Source organism: Saccostrea echinata, unplaced genomic scaffold (genome assembly GCF_033153115.1).
Source record: "Saccostrea echinata isolate AGI-Se365-2 ecotype Australia unplaced genomic scaffold, CSIRO_AGI_Sech_v1 ptg000012l, whole genome shotgun sequence".
Lineage (NCBI taxonomy): Eukaryota > Metazoa > Mollusca > Bivalvia > Ostreida > Ostreidae > Saccostrea > Saccostrea echinata.
The window spans coordinates 3,000,224-3,019,863 of record NW_026889761.1 but is presented as its reverse complement, the minus strand read 5'-3'; the positions used below and the strand labels follow the sequence as shown (position 1 = coordinate 3,019,863).

The 19,640-nt window shown below is 33.7% G+C and overlaps 1 protein-coding gene across 3 annotated transcripts in view; it reads right to left on the bottom strand.

The window, feature by feature from the left end:
- LOC133185176 (serine/threonine-protein kinase LATS1-like) overlaps positions 1-12,455 on the bottom strand; it is a 37,276-nt gene extending 24,821 nt beyond the window's left edge. Inside the window, exons 1-2 of one of the 3 annotated variants that reach the window (XM_061320239.1) lie at positions 12,337-12,455; positions 11,299-11,824 (exon numbers count right to left, since the gene is read on the bottom strand). In XM_061320239.1, coding sequence (XP_061176223.1) covers positions 11,299-11,661 — 363 coding nt within the window. In that variant the 5' untranslated portion in view covers positions 11,662-11,824; positions 12,337-12,455. Of the gene's footprint in view, positions 1-1,117; positions 1,266-11,298; positions 11,825-12,007; positions 12,258-12,336 lie in introns of those variants that run through there. The other 2 variants (XM_061320240.1, XM_061320241.1) reach the window with 2 other exon arrangements.
- Positions 12,456-19,640: the final 7,185 nt, after the last annotated feature.

Sequence of the window (19,640 nt, the reverse complement as noted above, 5' to 3'; positions counted from 1 at the left end):
TTATTTTTGAACAGTTATCACCTTCTTTATTGAGCTGTTGAGGACTGTACATATATGAAATATATATGTGAGATAAAACAACTCTCCCTTGATGGCATTTATGTCAGAAATTGTCTTTAAATAGACAAATTCAAAATTTGTACACAATCTTCAGGCATTTAAACTTTGAATGAAAACCCTGGATATAAACAGAAATTAAAATATTCCCAAAACACACTGACTGTTGCATATTTAATGCAGGGGTAAAACATATTTGCATTTTAAACCAATTTTCAACATGTTTAGAACACTGCAATACTTTGTGTTATTTCTATAAAATTTTCAAACATATAAAAAAGCAGATATTGTGCAGATAAAAACTGCAATATGGAACAAAAATTTGTCTGCATTTCTGTTTACAAGGTGCCTAGTTGTGTGATAGTGCTCAGTGACAAGTTATGAATTTCGTAACTCCTAATACCAAGTGCTAGATCATGTATATGGAGGCCAAATCAAGTCCTACTAGACATCATACAAAACAAGCCCAACACTGACAAATTATTAATTCACTTCATCACAGCCCAGCTTTATAATTTACAGCTAGACAACAGCCTGGGAAGGTGCCACTGCTACGGATTTTTTTAAATTCTGACATTTAGAGGGAGGTGTCATTATTTTATACAAACTTTCATAAAATGTTAAAAAAAACTTCATCATTTAAATGAAAAAAATTCAACAAAAATAATAATCACTTTCCCAGCAAGAAACTGACAAAAAAAGGTCCCTGCAGTTTCTTAAGCATGTTCATCCAGTAACTAAAGTTTACATGTCTGGCCTATGAGTGAATTAATGAACACATGTGAGCCAAGAGAGAGAAAACCTACTGAATGAGTCCATAGAATTCAGACATGCTATCGCCCCAGATCAATGCTAACATTAATACCACATTCATTGAACACAAAAGAATACCTCTTTTTTTAAACTCCTGTATATCTAAAGATCACCTCAAGGCTGTAGTTTTAAATCTCAATATTTAAATAAAAACTTAAAAGCATTACAAAGGAGGACATTTTTTTTTTTACCTAAATGCCCAGTCATTTAATAAGTAACGAAGCCCTGTAATACGGACGTACATTACCTCGGACACTAGAGAACTGTCGCTCGGCCTGAAGTAACGTTTACGGAGTCCCGTTCTGTCTGTCATGTTAAAACTTCCAAGGTATCATCAAAGAAAAGAAAAAAATCCACAAGAAAAACAAACTTTGACCTGCGGGCTTATTTCTCTAAATCACCATTAGATTCCATTTTCAAAAATCTTTCTCACTGAAGAATTTAGGTTCATCCTATGTTTTCCAGTGTGTAAATGAAACCAATATGGCCGCCCAGGTAAGGTTTAGGTTCTTCTCACACCTGAATGCACATCACAACGAGTGTCATGGCATGTTTTATAACCACAATCCCTGCATTCCTTTCAAAGAGAATTCTCCTCTTTTAAATATCAGCGTCCACCAGAATATTAACACGGAATGTTCAAGATACGTAGTTCCACAGAAAGCTACTGTTAGCTCTCCGTCAGGTGATAAAACATACCTGTGCTATTATTCACATAGACTTTACCTTCTCTAATCGGCTTGTTTGACCCAGTGAATTATTTCATTACCAAGCAAACAAGGGCAAATGACAGAACACCATTTCTGTTCATAACTTGGAAGGTGCTGAATATGCATGAGGCTCTCACCACAGAATCACCCAGATTTGATATGGTACTTGTGAATAATTAGACTTTTACTTTTTATTATATATAACAATTAAAATTCGATTTTAAAGTTAGTAAACTTAGATTAAAGGTCTTTTTTCCCTGTTTATTCACCTAAGACATTACACAGAAGATAAAAGACACACATTAGATATATTTACACACATTATTGTGTTGAAGTACGAATCACTGATATAAACATAATTTATAAAGGATGTGATAAAATGCAATGCTATAGTATACCATAGTACTTAATACTAACGATTATTACATGGTAAACAATTAACACTTAATTCACAGGACTGCTAACAAGATGTTGAAAATATTCTCTACTTTTGTGAAAAAGTAATCAGTGAAGTCACAAAACTTCCGATATCTTTATTTTTACCACATAAAATGTGTTTTCACAAACCTCTTCTTTTTTTTTTTACCCATTTTTAACCCTAACTCATTTTAATATAACCCTAAGGAACATCATAATCAAAATAGGTTCACAATAATATTGGAATGTGTATACTGTCACATGTTCACAACACATTCCCAATAGTCTACAGGATTCTCAAGCAATGTCTGACAGAGTTTTTCCCCACATTCTCTAAGTACAGCAATATCTGTGATAAACCAAAGCCGTAACCACTACAAAAGAACAAACCCTTCACCATCCTCATACTGATACTTTTTCTTCTTTTATACGTATTTACCATGTTTACCATTAATTACTTTGAAGACAGAGGGGTTTTTTTGGTGGTGCAGTGACAATATCCTGATTTCTTTAGTTTATACATGACCTCCAAGAACACACTTAATCCCAGGGTCTTTCACTTCTGTCTGAATCTCTGCCAGTGACGCAGAATCTTACATAACATTGTTTTTATCATCATTTCCTAACTGCAAGCATCCAATTCAATTGATGTCATGTTACGTAGGCTTTCTGCTGGAAATAAGGATGGGGAGGGGAAAAAATCAAAACAGGGGATCAGATTAAAAACTCCAAGAATGTAGAATGATGAAATGGAGTCTGAGAATGGATATATATATATATATATATATTATAGAGAGAGAGCGAGAAAGAGAGAGAGAGAGAGAGAGAAAAAAAGAGGGCCCTGTGATATCACACTGAAGTGGAAACATTGCGTATTGCCATCATGACCTTGTCAAGGACACGAGTTGTCAAGTGAGATCCTCACCTATTGAATGTATATATACATGTATTTATCTTATTTTTAACAGTTTACCTTTTACCATATACATGTTTTGTTTAAAGTAACCATAGAAAGGGAATTTTAAGGACATTTCAAGGTCACCAGTGAGAGTGCAGCATACTTCAGTTTAATCAAATCTTATCTTTAAAAGGTGCTTTTGATCATTATTATATCTAGATCAAACAAATCAAAATTTAATTATGTTAATGGTGTCTTTCTTTTCAGTTGGTGAAATATCAGGTCTTTTAAGTACAATACATGTAATTTAAGCTTTCAACCAGCCTACTGGACTGTCTTCTTATTGCAACACAACACAACCATAAGTTCTCAACCAGCCTTCAAAGTGAACTGCCTTCTTACTAATAACACAACTAGCTGATATTTAGCTAGAAACAAAAACTTATCTAATGATCAAGAAAATAATTTTTTAATGCAACTTTTAATTTTTTTTTTTTCAAGTTTCAGTATAAACTGTCTGGATCCACCACTAAGGTAACTAGATCAGCTAACATAATGGTGTCAGACCCTATCCCTGTATAATGTCTGGATCCAACACTAAGATACCTAGATCAGCTAACGTAATGATGTCATACCCTATCCCTGTATAGAGTCTGGATCCACCACTAAGATACCTAGATCAGCTAACGTAGTGTCAGACCCTATCCCTGTATATTGTCTGGATCCACCACTAAGGTACCTAGATCAGCTAACGTAATGATGTCAGACCCTATCCCTGTATGTCTGGATCCACCACTAAGATACCTAGATCAGCTAACATAATGATGTCAGACCCTATCCCTGTACAGACCCAGTAACAGCTGTCATCCACAACAGCTGACACGAGTGTCATCTGAGAAGAGCAGCCTTTCTTTAATCGAATCCCCTCCACAATAAAACCAGTAAATTGATCAATTAAGTCCTCATTTTTCTCCACACAAACCAAACTTCTTTTTACTATTTTCTGTCATTGTCTCCTTGAGTAAGGATATGACAATCACTGCCACTTACTTAGGGGATTAAATAATACAAGATTCTTAATTTTAAAAAATAAAATAATTTAAATTCTAAATTAAAATAAGATAGGGAAATGTTTTCTATGCTAAGAAAAATGAAGACCAATCTAACAAGTTAAACAAATGTCTGGACTCCAAAATGGGGAGGGGCCGGTTTCTAATGTGAAAAGCAAGAAAGTAAAGAGAAATAATTTTCCATGCTATTAATAAATTAATGATGCATATATAATATTTCAGCTTTTAGATAATTATAAGTCTAAGGTAAAAGAAACACACACAAGAGTATACACACAATTAACATGTATACAACATAAATTTATGTCCTGGATATAAATGTAGAGTTATAGAACATTTATAAAAGTTTGAAGTTAATTATACGCCTTTATCTTTACACTCTTCTGTGTCAGATCTTAATCAGTGAAATAATCTGTAAGTCATTCTATGTAGAGGTATATATGTCAGCATTGTTCACAAGACTTGTATGTACTGGAGCATAATGGCCTCAGGCCAGAACTCTTTATTTACAATAAACTCAGGAATTCTCTTATGTCCTGATATATACATGAGGAATTTCATGCCCCGTGCATATAGAGAGCAATTCAATGGAAACACTTAATACACAGGTGTATAAAACAGGCTCCAAGTAAACAAAGTAGATGGGTACAAAAAGGACTGTTTAACAGAGAAAAGGTCCTATGGATACAGGTCCAATGGAAACAGTTTTAAAGTAGAATGGGTACAATGTAGACTGTTAAACAGAGAAAAGGTCCAATGGATACAGTTATACAGGTACAGATCAACAACATTCTGGTAGACTAGAGACAGGATAACAACCAATCTGATAAAGTGAAAACAGGTCAACAACAATCTGGTAAAGTGAAAACAAGTCAACAACAATCTGATAAAGTGAAAACAGGTCAACAACAATCTCGTAAAGTGAAAACAGGTCAACAACAATCTGGTAAAGTGAAGACAGGTCAACAACAATCTGGTAAAGTGAAGACAAGTCAACAACAGTCTGGTTAAGTGAAGACAGGTCAACAACAATCTGGTAAAGTGAAGAAAAATCAACAACAATCTGGTAAAGTGAAAACAAGTCAACAACAATAGATGGTAAAGTGAAGACAAGTCAACAACAATCTGGCAAAGTGAAGACAGGTCAACAACAATCTGATAAAGTGAATACAGGTCATCAACAATCTCGTAAAGTGAAAACAGGTCAACAACAATCTGGTAAAGTGAAGACAGGTCAACAACAATCTCGTAAGACAGGTCAACAACAATCTGATAAAGTGAAAACAGGTCAACAACAATCTGGTAAAGTGAAAACAAGTCAACAACAATCTAATAAAGTGCAGAAGGTCAACAACAATCTGGTAAAGTGAAGACAAGTCAACAACAATAGATTGTAAAGTGAAGACAAGTCAACAACAATCTGGTAAAGTGAAGACAGGTCAACAACAATCTGATAAAGTGAAAACAAGTCATCAACAATCTCGTAAAGTGAAAACAGGTCAACAACAATCTGGTAAAGTGAAAACAGGTCAACAACAATCTGGTTAAGTGAAAACAGGTCAACAACAATCTGGTAAAGTGAAAACAGGTCAACAACAATCTGATAAAGTGAAAACAGGTCATCAACAATCTCGTAAAGTGAAAACAGGTCAACAACAATCTGGTAAAGTGAAAACAGGTCAACAACAATCTGGTTAAGTGAAAACAGGTCAACAACAATCTGGTAAAGTGAAAACAGGTCAACAACAATCTGGTAAAGTGAAAACAGGTCAACAACAATCTGGTACAGTGAAGACAGGTCAACAACAATCTGGTAAAGTGAAGACAAGTCAACAACAATCTGGTAAAGTGAAAACAGGTCAACAACAATCTGGTAAAGTGAATACAGGTCAACAACAATCTGGTAAAGTGAAGACAGGTCAACAACAATCCGGTAAAGTGAAGACAGGTCAACAACAGTCTGGTTAAGTGAAGACAGGTCAACAATGAAGAAAGGTCAGCAACAGTCTGGTAAAGTGAAAACAGGTCAACAACAGTTTGTTCCAGTGATGATAGGTCAACAACAGTCTGGTAAAATGAAGACAGGTCAACAACAATGCAGCACTTGAAGATACAATAATGCAGTGAAGATACAGTACGAAAAAATAAAGATATATTATGGCATGAAGAGCTATAGCTATATATGGCCTAATGTTTCCAAGAAACTACTGACCACACAAGAACCTTTGCCTGGTTTTATAAAGAATATGTAATAAATTTTTATCAAAGAATTTATATTTTCTACAGAGATGACATTCTGAGCCACTGCGATTTGAAACGGTACACCTGTGGTCTATAATATGGATGCTTCCATCATAGCATTTGGATTCTCCAAACTACAAACAGAATCTGAATGTTGCTACCATTACCAAGCAGTATTATACTTCAGGAACTGGATTCTGATCAGGCTGATACTTCTCCAGATTTCAATTATGCTTCATAACTTTTGTCCAAACTATCAATATCTATTTGGCTACTAAGATCCGAATTGTGATATCCTAAATTTAAATTAGACTGCTAGGATCAGGACTGTTATCTCCCAAGTTTAAATTTAAATTTACTTTAATACTGTAGAATCACTGCGTTTTGTGTTTAATATTCATTAATTATGTGGAATCCTTATTTCCAGAAAGATAAAACAACACCGAATATTGATATTAAGCCAGAGTTAGAAATAATTATTTTTCTTTACTGGTCACTCAGACTATCGCCTTAAATTTTTACTGGTCAGCTTAGTACTTTCACTGTCCCACTGGGCCAGTATATTTTAAAAAGACTGGCCCAAAACCATAATATTAATATTTTTTTTATATTTTAATACTTAGATGTACAACTTAACAAAACAAGAAACAGCAGAAGTTGGGACACACAACCCTGTCAAGTTAACTAGCCCGACATTGAATGAATTTTGTTATGCATAAAAAATGCTGACCCAAAGGGCACATGCCTTCTGCAATGCACTAGCCCAGATTGAAAATTCACTGGTCCCAGACCGGCGGGCCACCAATTATTTTGAGCCCTGTAAGTTATGTCTCATAAAGAAGCGTTGGCCTATGATATTATGGCCCTACACAGGGGTGTGCAATTAAAAAAATCAAGTACTAGCCCATGGGCTAGTGGCAGCAGTAAAGTTCCTTGCCCCAAGTAAAAAGTTACTAGCCCAAATGTAGGTGGGAAAAGTAACAACTACGAAAAAATAAATTATTGTTGAATAAGTCAGGGGTTTAAGGTAATTCTTTTTAAAATTAAAGTTTTATTCTCACTAGTAAAATTGAATCATGCATAAATTAATAATTATGATAGAAAATAAAATGAATTTAAATAAATTATTTTTTCCCTTTCTCTGTGCATATTGCACTAGCTCATATAAAACGAAGTGAAATCGTTTTTTTTATCTTAAATTATTAAATACACTGGAAATATATTTTATGTACACGTAAATCACATAATACTTATCTTTCAGTTGACTGAGTGATCGTATATAATAGATATCTGCCTTAATTTACCATAAACACATGAATGGAGGAAATTCGGATTACGAAAAAAACGATCGTTTTTGGAAGTAAATAAGCTGCATAATGGACAAGTTTATGGAGATTTAGTACGAACAATAGGAGCATTCTGCCTGGAAATTTTTCATTGGTTGGGACTTTAATAGCAAAAAATAAGTGAAAATACCGGTAGTGATTTTCATTTATAACATTGGTATTTTTAATTTTTACTAGCCCAAGGGGCTACCTGCATGCAGAGAACAACTAGCCCGACCCCAAAAAATGGTAGCCCCGGGCGTCGGGCGATGCTAATTGCACACCCCTGCTACAAATCTATACATCTTTAGCAATCTACAAAAATTTTCCCCCACAAAAAAAAATAATAACACAGTAACAGCTTAGGCTACTATTAACTGCCCCAACCCCCCTTCCAACACTGTTGGCTTCCAGATTTCCAGTGAAGTGAATACACAATTGTTTTAAGACGGAAATTGAGTTAAAGAGAAAATTAGTTTATTCCACTTTTCACCAACTGAATTCCCATCATTTGAATTTCCTATTTGCTCAGTAGGAAGTTACAATTGGGATCTAGTAATGTGTATATTGATAATTACGTAAGATTTAAGATACAATGCAGCACCACTTCTGGTAATTCACACAAGTTTTTCCGGGGTTTAATCTCTCTGTATTTTCCCCTTCGTATATATCCTTCCCATACTTCATCATGTGTCAGCTATATACTGTAATTCATTTTTTATTTAATCACAAGAACTTTATTTTCATGTAATTATGCAAGATGGTCTGCTCGCAAAAATGTCATTCACAGGAATTTTTTTTTAGTATAGATTACATATACAGCACAATAACTAGAATTCGTGAAAATTTCTTCCCACTTATAAATTATGAAATACCTATCTAGCGAAAATAAGGTGTTGCAAAAATTTGATGATTTACAGTATTATGAAGGACTTTTTGTCAACAAATTAAACTTTTTTCAATTTTTTGCAAACATTTATAAACAGTACTCAGAGACTTTTATAAGCACATCTCCATTTTGAAAACTACCAAATCTTCAATAACTTTTGATTCAGAAGAAATTGTGAACCAGCAAAAATTTCTGTGCATCCTCAAAATCTATTTAATTCTATCATATTAAATCTAAAATTCAGGAAGGAGAAAATATAAATTCAAAGCAATCAATCTATAAATTATACAATGGCCATGTTATCAAATATCTGCCATTTAAACACAGGTGGGTGTTTTTCTATAGAAACTATTACATCACATGCCATATTTATACTAAAATATAAGGATAAATACAAATATGAAAGAATGTAGATCAATTGAATTGTGATAATATATATCAGTAATGTTGGTTGTGGCTCCAAGTTAAAACAAATCCATCTGATATGTTTGTTATGAATGAATATTGTCTCAAAGTCCTGCTTTCAAGTAGATAATTGTTTTACATCTTACAACATGTACAACAATATATTTTGTGTTTTATTCATAAAATATGAAATTGAATGTCCTTCACTATATAGCTGACAATAAGACGTGGAAGAATGTAAAATATTTTGCTACCAAACTGATGGGGTGAACTTATACCCTTTAATGGTTTATAGAACCTCTCAAATTACTCATCCATGCTAAACATGGATGAAAATTTATGTATATAAACATACAATTTAAATATAAAATAAAAATGGGGTCAATATAGGGGGACCATATACTTTTGAATGAAGGAGGCTGATTACTCTGGGCCCTCTCTTAATCCTGTGAATGGATTCTATTACTGAGGATATTCTCTTATCTTGACTGGTCACTTGCTGGATACTTTATCAAGTTTATCTTCCTTCCAGAATTTTTCACTCTTTGACAAGTTAAAATGTCACCATTTGCCAGCAGAAAGCTGTAAATTTAGACCTGTACTCTGCACTTTTGGCCATTGAGCCATGAGGGAACTGAGACCTGGGACCTCAGTTTATCACAGACTTATCCGAAGGACGGAAATCAACATCCTACAGCATGATTTGTACCTGTGATGTAAGGATCAACTCTTTACACTGCAACTCTACAACAGAATGCTTTAACCACTGTGCTACGCAGAGCATCTCTGAGATTTATCTCGTAAGAGGCTTCCGTTACTTAGGACCAGACTCTCTAACCCTGTAAAAGAGAAATCCCTCTAAAACCTGTAGAAGAGGCCATTACCCTGGAACATCTCTTCATCCTGTGAAAGAACATATTACTCCGAAACCTCTGTCAATTCATGAATGGTGACAACATTGAGGCACTTAGTTAAATTAAAAAAGCCTTACCCTAAATTCATTACATAGTAATTCTGAAGAAGATCACAATATGAAATTTTACATTATGTTCTTTTGTTTGTTTGTTTGTTTTGTTTTTTGTTTTTTTGCTGTTAAACAATTCTTTTTTTTAGATAACAAAACATTCTTTCACTCAGGTCACAGTGACAAAATCAGGTCAAGGTAGGTGAAGGTGTGTAATCACCTAAAAATATAGGTTATTCACAAGGTATTTAGATGAGATATGTTTAAATTAACACCTAGAACCAGACACATTCATTGTCTACAAACTTACTACTCTCCTTAACTCATGTGCATCAACATGTATTGGCAAATATTGCATCATGTTCAGTTTCGCCTAATGTATGAATCACCCTTCTCTCTCTCTCTCTCTCTCTCTCTCTCTCTCTCTGGACAACAAGGTCTTTACTCTAAAACAAACTTTCCAATATGCTATGACATTAAAACAGCAATACATTTTTTTCTGGGACCTACTCATGACTTTTCTATTAAATTTCAAAAATTCCTAACGTTTAGTTTCACCTGAGCACAGCAAATTGCAAAAATACTGGATTGAGCCACTTTCAACAAGTTTTTAAAAATAACTGAAAGTTCAAAGGAGAAAAACAGCAGTTTTAATTTCAGGAATTTCTTAAAATGTTTAAACCCAAGCATGAAAACCATATAGATTTAAATTTTTGCCAAACTGTGGAGCAAAAAAAAAATATAACATTTAATTAATACAAATTAAAAAATCTTTAAAGGGAAAAAATCACACTCATCCATTGGCATCACATCCATTACTCTCGATTACAACTGTGATATATATATTATTTATTTATACAATCACTGTGATATATATATATATATTATATATTTATCATGATTTATACAATCAACAATTTGCAAATGATGATCAATTACACTGATCAATGGTTGCTTCTAAATTGATGTCAGACTTTCGGAATTTTTCCATCGATTTCTATGAATCCATCAAAACTTTGTTTTCTTGTAAAATACATCTTTGGTTTTCAATTAGAAATGGTCTTAACCATAGTAACCCAGAGAAGAACCTATGTCAGTGACATTTTGAGAAAACTGACCAGCATTTATGGGAAAAAGTCTGTAAAATGCTATAATGTTTGGTAACTGAAGATGATATTTTTACATAAACATTTTCACCATTGCACAATTATATGTGAGAAACCTTTTAAGGCCCGTCCACACTTAAAAGTTAAATTCAAGCATTAAATCAGGTAAGCATGGTTAACTCACATCATTACCACACAGGGTACCTTGTACATGAACTTAACCCACAATGGACCATTCTGAATAAAGCTACACCACAATATTAAGGAACGCAATGTGAACATGATATGGATCTAATATTGTGGGGTAAATTTATTCAGGATGATGTTGTCTAAATCAACATGGACTGGTCTTAACACTAATATGTGGTCAACCATCAGGGCTGTCACTTAAGTTGTAACTGACCTGAGTTGTTTCTTCTAGGCTCGCCCCTTTAGACTCCCCCTCCTCGCTGGCCTGGGAGGAGGCTCCTGTACTGTTAGACATCCCATCGTCATTCCTGTCTGTCTGGAACGGCCGCAGTTTACTGCGAATCTGAGCCAGAGCTTTTCTGTTGTAGCCATCTCTAGAGAAACTGGACTTGCTTTCTACCAAGTTTGGTGTGCTCTGGGATAATTCTGGGCGATTCGGGAGTGGATCTGATTGGTCAGACTGAGAACCGCGAATGTGACTGAGACTTTCTCTCAGATCGTGTAGCATCTGCCGATTCGGGCCGCTGATGACCAGAGGCCTGCGGCCCGACGTGAGGTCCTCTTTTCGGGAAATCATATGGAAGCTTTACCATGTGTACTCCTTTCCCGTTAAATCTAGCTGATGCATATACATCCAATTACAGAAATAAATCCTTCACTTAATATTCCAAACCACACAGGGAGAAGAAAAAATACCCAAACACAATCACATTGTGAATGAATTAGGCCGGTGACCAATTCTGAAAGAAAAGGAAACAAAGCTAAATATTTTAAAGACTACTTTCACATCAATCTGCCCCTAAATTGCAAAGGAATTGACCGAACTGAGCTGTCATTGTCGAGGAAGTGAGGGATGTTCGCCTGTAATGGCCCCGGCATAAACGTGAGCGACCAGGCGTCGTGACACAACACGAGTCTCTTACCTTTCCAATATGTTTCACCAGACGGGCACCTGTTGCCTACAAAATATTCATCACAACAGAGTCCACACTGACAAAAATCAACTGACACTCTCTCAGAATACAGTCCTCACGAAATAAAAGAGATTTTTGCTACACAGTTCTACACGATATTGACAATTGCGCCGCCATGTTGTTTAGCCTTCCGAGGTTTTCTTATGAATACCAAGCGAGAAATTTAACGGATCTACGTTTGTCGATGTCCAGGGTTTGAAGGAGGGGTGAAATACAACTAAATATGTCATCAAACACTTGATAGTAATCAAAAGGTAAAAACAGGCGTCAAAACTTACCCGAAAAATCTCTTAACCTGCACTAGGACTCCTCTAAATTCAATATTCGGGTATTGGACGTCTGTATTATCTAGGGGTAACATTCCGCAGTCAGGTTAGTTGACCTAAATATAAACATGTCTAATTTTCCAGACTTGCAAAAGAATTAATTCATTATACAAAAAGAAAATACTCAAATTTACATAATTTAAGCAGCAGTCATCAATCAGAACTTCAAAGGACGAAATCATTTGAAATATTATTCGCTCATTGAGCTCCCCTCCCCTCATAAAATGGACTCGTCCGTTCCCGTGTGTGATTGACATGCGATTACGCCCATAACATTGTTGACATTCCTGAAAGATCACGTGATACTTTATAACACTTTTAGTGGTAAATATATTGATTGCATATCTTTTCTGCACATCAAAGAATATACTCACAACCCATTTCAGGTGGTACACACAAAGACATCAAATGATTTTTATTTACTTTTGATGTTAAAAACAGTCCAAAAAAAAAAAAAGAAAAGAAAAGAAAAGATTATATGTGTGCAAGAGATTTTGTGAACACAATAGATCTATTTTAAATATACCATTTCACTCATTTTTTTTTTTTCATCTTGCTCACATCAATGCACATCTATTTTTTTATTTTATTAGAATAGGGAAATTGTTTTGTTTATTTTCAAATGTAAAATATCAAGAGACGTGTCTGTGCTGAAGTTCTGCTGTCGTTGTAGAAAGCGAAGGACGTTGATGTTCCAAACACGCACCTTTTTTTTGTCAAAATATCATCAACATGGTAAAGACATTTTTCTCAGGCATGTAGAGCTATTATTCCATTAATTGTCTTTTTTTTTTTTTAAATTACATTTAATTGAAAAGAACTAATAAGCAAAAATGCATTCATTATCTTACACTCCCAAACGTACCTCATAGACATAAATAACTGACACGTTATTTGTGTCTCTGGTAATAAATATCGTGAATTCTTCTATACACTCATGAAAAATGTTTTTTGAACATAAAGAAACATGTATCAAACGAGAGTGTAAATATTTCATTTTCAGCATAGAGTGCCATACAGCCATTTACCCCCAGGAAAAGTGTTCTAATTGATGAATAGGGATTACTGTTGCTTATACTTTTTAAAAAAAGGGGTACATGCTGATAATGTGTTTAATTAATTTATCTTTCACATTGGGCAATTCACATCAAAGGCATAAGCATACATCAACTTTTTTCCAATTTATGTGTGTTGGAGAAAGGGGGGGGGGGGCAAAAGAAAAGGTGCCTGAAAAAAAAAAAAAAAAAAACTTTGACAAGCGAAAAAAGCACAAATGACGTCACATCACAAAATCTATTTCGTTGACTTTCCTTCCTTCCTTCTTTCTTTTTTTAGAGGGGGGGGGGTCCTCACTCTCTCTCTTTCAACACAAATAATAATATAGGATCAGCCTTTAAATGAAAATTTCCATACTAAATTAACAGCTAAGGATTTTTCTTGTAGAAAAGGGGGACACCCCCGGATGCATGCACATCGGCCTAATAAAATGTTAAGAATGCTTGAATTCTAAAAATATAGATTTTCAATTTATTTTTTTTTTTAAATATAATGTCACATCACTCATATTGCCTAAAATACCAAAGATCTATTTAGTGTCCAATGTATAGAGAGTCCTTTAAGAGGAAATAACCTGGATTCGCTACTTGACAAAATAATAAAAATGGCACCACCCCTCTTTCCATATCCTGTATTTCTGATGGGTATATAAATCACAATGGGGTCATATTTCTACCATTTCTTTTCTTATCCCCCCCCCCCTGTAACATCTACTTTTCTATGTGATAATAATAATTAAAAAAATGTATGATAATTATGATTTTTTTCCCTTGTATTAAGTCTTTATTCATATATGTAGAATTCGACGCCGTGCACTGCACTTCTTTATGTAGAAATGGAACTTAGAAGATAATTGTACAACGCTTACTCGACTGAACGACCCTCTTAAACGTGAACTTTTTCAAAGTCTCCTACTAAAGTCGATCCCTTTCTCGTCATGTTTTGCTCAACATTAGTTTTTCTTGATATTACCTTACATTATTATTGTATGCATTAATTGTGACATTCATCAAAGCCATTGTCTACATAGGATATTTATTGAAATAATTAAATCGAGGTCCAGGATGTAAGTGTTTCGTTGCCATTCTTTAAATTTTTAGGGTCAATGCGGTAGAAATTGCTGAACTTTACAAAGGTGAAAATGAGACACACGTGAATAATTTATTCCCAAGAGTTACGAATAGGTGAAGTAAGTAAACCTTTTACTATTAGTATTTTACAGTTACTCTACTCAATTGTGTAAACCTTTTATTTTACAGTTACTCTACTCAATTGTGTAAACCTTTTATTTTACAGTTACTCTACTTGTGTAAACCTTTTATTTTACAGTTACTCTACATGTACACCCTTTATTTTACAGTTACTCTACTTAATTGTGTAAACCTTTTATTTTACAGTTACTCTACTTGTGTAAACCATTTATTTTACAGTTACTCTATATACATGTAAACCTTTTATTTTACAGTTACTCTACTTGAGTAAACCTTTTGTTTTACAGTTACTGTACACGAAAATCGTTTAATTTACAGTTCCTTTACACATAAGTTTTTTTTTTATTTTACAACTACTCTCTACAAGAAAATCTTTTATTTTACAGTTACTCTACATGTACACCTTTTATTTTAGAGTTACTCTACATGTACACCCTTTATTTTACAGTTTACTCTACTTAATTGTGTAAACCTTTTATTTTACAGTTACTCTACTTGTGTAAACCTTTTATTTTACAGTTACTGTACACGAAAATCGTTTATTTTACAGTTACTTTGAGCGAAAATCGTTTAATTTACAGTGACTTTTCACGAAGTTTTTTTTAATTTTACAATTACCTTCTACAAGAAAATCTTTTATTCTAGTGACTCTCTACATGAAAGTCTTTTATTTTACAGTTACTATACAGGAATATCGTTTATTTTACAGTTACTCTACATGTACAACTTTTATTTTACAGTTACTCTCTACATGAAAATCGTTTATTTTACAGTTACTTTACAAGAAAGTCTTTTATTTTACAATTACTCTCTACAAGAAAATCTTTTATTTTACAATTACTCTCTATATAAAAATCGTTTATTTTACAGTTACTCCACATGTAAACCTTTTATCTATAGAACTTCGTAAATGTATAAAGGTTATGATTACAAGCGAAACTTCCGTGTCGAAGACTTCTGAGCCTTTATTGAGCTATACGTGGACTTTTGTTTTACAGTTACTCTTACGAATTTTTACGATAAATTAGTTTTATTCAAATGTTGAAGGATAAGGTCGATCGAGATAAAAAATTAAAACTGACGTCAAAAACAAAATAGTAGAATACGATAACAAATGAAAACCTGAAATATAATAGACGTAGTCATATTGTTAAAGTCTTTCGATAAAATAATTTTAAAAAAAAAAAGCAAATTCAGAGAATTGTATCACCGCCACCCCCGCTTTCAGTGTCTTAGTGGGGTGGATATAATTATTTATTGCAAATTGTTACTGTCTGTGTGTCCCGTCTTTTTACGTTTGTAAAGAAATTTACGTTTTTTTTCTTTTGACTGGGGTGGACCCCCCCCCCCCTTGGAAAAATATCCTGGATCCGCGCCTGAAAAGTAATTACCATTATCAATTTTTTTTAAAGTACTGAATTTAAGGTTAAAACTTTGAGGTAAAGGTGACGGGGTAAAAAAAAGAATTAACATTCGGAAAGGCCTTGTCACAGATAATGCACATGTCAAACCATCTTTTCTCATTCAAAAGTTTTGACCAATATTGAAAATTATTGAAAAGTAGGTCAAACTTTCAGGTCAAGGTCATGGGGTCCAAAATCATACATATTTAGAAAGTGCTTCTCACAGGTAATGCACATGTCAAATATGAAAGTCCTACCTTTTCTCATTCAAAAGTTATGACCAGTATATTAAAGTTTTTGTGACAGAAGTAAAGACTGACACGACGAATGAGATTTAATGTCCCCCTCGCTTTCGCAAAAGAGGGGGACAAAAAGTTATAGCCGATAAAGCATGCCCACCGCGAAGAAGTCCTAAATTTACCCAAATCTTAACGGTATAGTCAAGACGGATTCTAGGAAATCATTCCTAAGGTCAAGTTGAAGACATAATGAGTTCAAAATTACTAATCTTGATTCACCCACAGATGAATTGAAATGAAGATAATGATAGGCCACCCACACCTACAAATCAATGCATAGTTATGATAGGCTATCCACACCTAAAAATCAATGCATATTTATGATAGGCTATCCACACCTAAAAATCAATGCATAATTATCAATTACCAACATCAAGGTCAAAGGATAAGGTTTAGGACAAATGTGATTGATTGAAAACATATTTAATCTCGATTGCTAAACCATGATAATCAAAACGCGATAGTTTGCTATTTTTAATATTGGATATCCCGCAACATTGTAAATACGAATAGTTCGCTCCATGCATTATAATATTGTTTTTGTTTTAAAGCCCAAAGCCTAAATGGAATTCAACTTTATTATATTCTAAACATATCAGATTAAAATTATAGACACTCTGTAAATCTATGAGGATAAGATTTTAATTTGAGTGAAATTTTGAACTGGAATACCCACCTTGCCCTTTGAACCAAATATCTGGATTAGTTATTGGCCAGAGTAAGATTTTTTTTTTAATTTTCAGTAGGGAAGTAAAGAAGATGGGCGAACAAGGCGAGCGAAATGACTATAGTGCGACAAACTTGAAGGTTGAAAAATTAAATTTCAATTATAACAAAATTCTTTTTGATATTTCATCTAACATTAAAGTATACTTTATGTAATCTCCACAATCTGCAGAAATCTCACAAAGATTGAAATTATTTGCCTATGAAGTAGTATACACACACTAAAAGAGGGCAAAAAGGATCATTTTCTCATACTATAACACACTTTTTCGATATGAGTGGGTCTTCGCTCCATTTTTTTTCTTGAAAATTTATCCTCAAAGTTTGCGTAAAATATACATTTTTTGGTTAACAAAAACATGTAGCAAAGACCCATTATACCTCAAAAATACACTTTTGTGACACAACATTCGCATCTTTCCGAGAAATACATGAAGTCCATTTAGTCAAGAGTCATATCACAAACATGATTTAAATGCCGCTATTTGTCATGAGCTGTATAGCGTAGGAAAATGATACTCAGGATTTTTATGGCTAGGGTTAGAGCTGGGGATGAACGGGTTAGGGTTGAAGCTAGGGTTGGGATTAATTCTAGAGTTAGGGTTAGGTTTAAGGTGGTTAGGGTTACACTTAGCGCTAGGGTTAGGGCATCGATCCCAACGAATACCACATTATTTTTTAATAACAAAATAATTTTTGCCGACAAAATCTTCCTCAGAAATGTTCTGTTTTATCATATTTTCATGAATTTCAATAATGATAACTTTCCTCTAAATACTAAATTCATAAAATTGAATATGATTTTTATATATTTGAAGCTATAGGCATTCTGCACGTCTTGTTCATGCACCCATCTCCTTAAGTACATGATACTGAAGTTATATTAACTTCATATAGAAGAAGAGGACAGTGAACTCCAGATCAGCTGACCCTGATATCTCACAGTGCAATCGGAATACCTCGAATGTCTGCTGGCTGTCAGGACAACTTCTCGTGACCTGATGTGGGCGAGATATTCCGAGAATTGGCGTTATCCGGTAAACCTGTCCCCTTCATCCCTGTTATCTTTCGTGATGGGACTTCGTTCGTCGTCATCTGTTGTGGCACCTGACAAATATTTGCCAATTTTCCCAAATATTAAACATAGCGGGCATAGAATCATAGGAGCCACATGTATGATATGGTTTACCGTATAACCCCTAATTATCTAGGAATAGTGGATCAGTACAGTACATGGTATGACAGGTGTCTGTCCTTGTTTTCACTTTTCTCAATATATTATACAGATTCGGTATGTTGCATCAAGAGGGGTTAAGAGAATATGAGTAATGTTTAGCACACATTTTAATTGCGAAGAAAAATCGGCTGAATTTTTGAAAACATGCCGATCACTTTATTAATATTGTAGGTTTATAGGGAAAAATCTGGAGAAAGAATTCCGCAAACTTACATCCGGTGAATTTCTTTATGTTCAGTATCATAATCAATCAAAACTTTTATTTTTTTACCAATCAGGATTAAGTATCATTTGCCAGAAAGGTATATAAAGTCGTGTAGTTCTTACGCAGTTCATTTAAATTGGCAGTACAGTACATGCAGTAGGGGTTTTACAGATCGGATGAATACAGAAAAAACAGTATTTGGTAGATGCTCAGACATCCTTATACAACGCTGGCCGAGTGACCCCTGACAAACTTCAATTAGATTTTTTGGGGTTGTCACGTTTAAACTTTACTTTGACACTTTGAAACTTTTCTTTCACACATTGAAACGTTACTAGAAAACTTTGAAATTTTACTGTGACACTTGGATTTATTTGAAATTTTATTCTCGATCTTTTTTTGTGATTTAGAGCATTATCATTTAATAAATTCCGTATCGATTATGGTACTTTTGGAAATAATATTTGAATATACAAATAATCTTTCCTTTCAATACCAAAAAATATCATTTGAGTATTTGAAATTGAGATGAAATATAACAGTTTGAATTTCATAGTCAAAATACTTACATTTACACAATACTACAGTAAAAACTTTGATACTTTGTTTTATTAAAAATAAATACAGTGATTTATTATTGTAAAATATAGTGTACTATTAAATATAGTGTACTAAAGTACTTTTATGCTAAGGTGATCCATACTGAGCATTTTTTACCTGCTAAGCAAAAGTGCATAAGCTTTAGCAAATAATTAATTTTGCATTTAAAACTTGTTTATATTAATTTGTTTCAAAAATTGTCCTTGAAAAATGATGTTTGAATTTTAATATGTGTCCAAAGACAAACTATCCCTGACTTTATATATAAAGGTAATAAATAATCAAAGGGGATGGGTGTTATATGTATGATTTCTTCTTCATTATAGCAACATGTAGTGGTACTGATTACATTTTCATTGTAACTAGTTGTACTGAGGGCCTTTTATATTGTAATTAGTGGTACTGATTACAAAGTCATTGTAAAAAGTGGTACTGATTACATTTTCATTGTAACTAGTTGTACTGAGGGCCTTTTACATTGTAATTAGTGGTACTGATTACAAAGTCATTGTAAAAAGT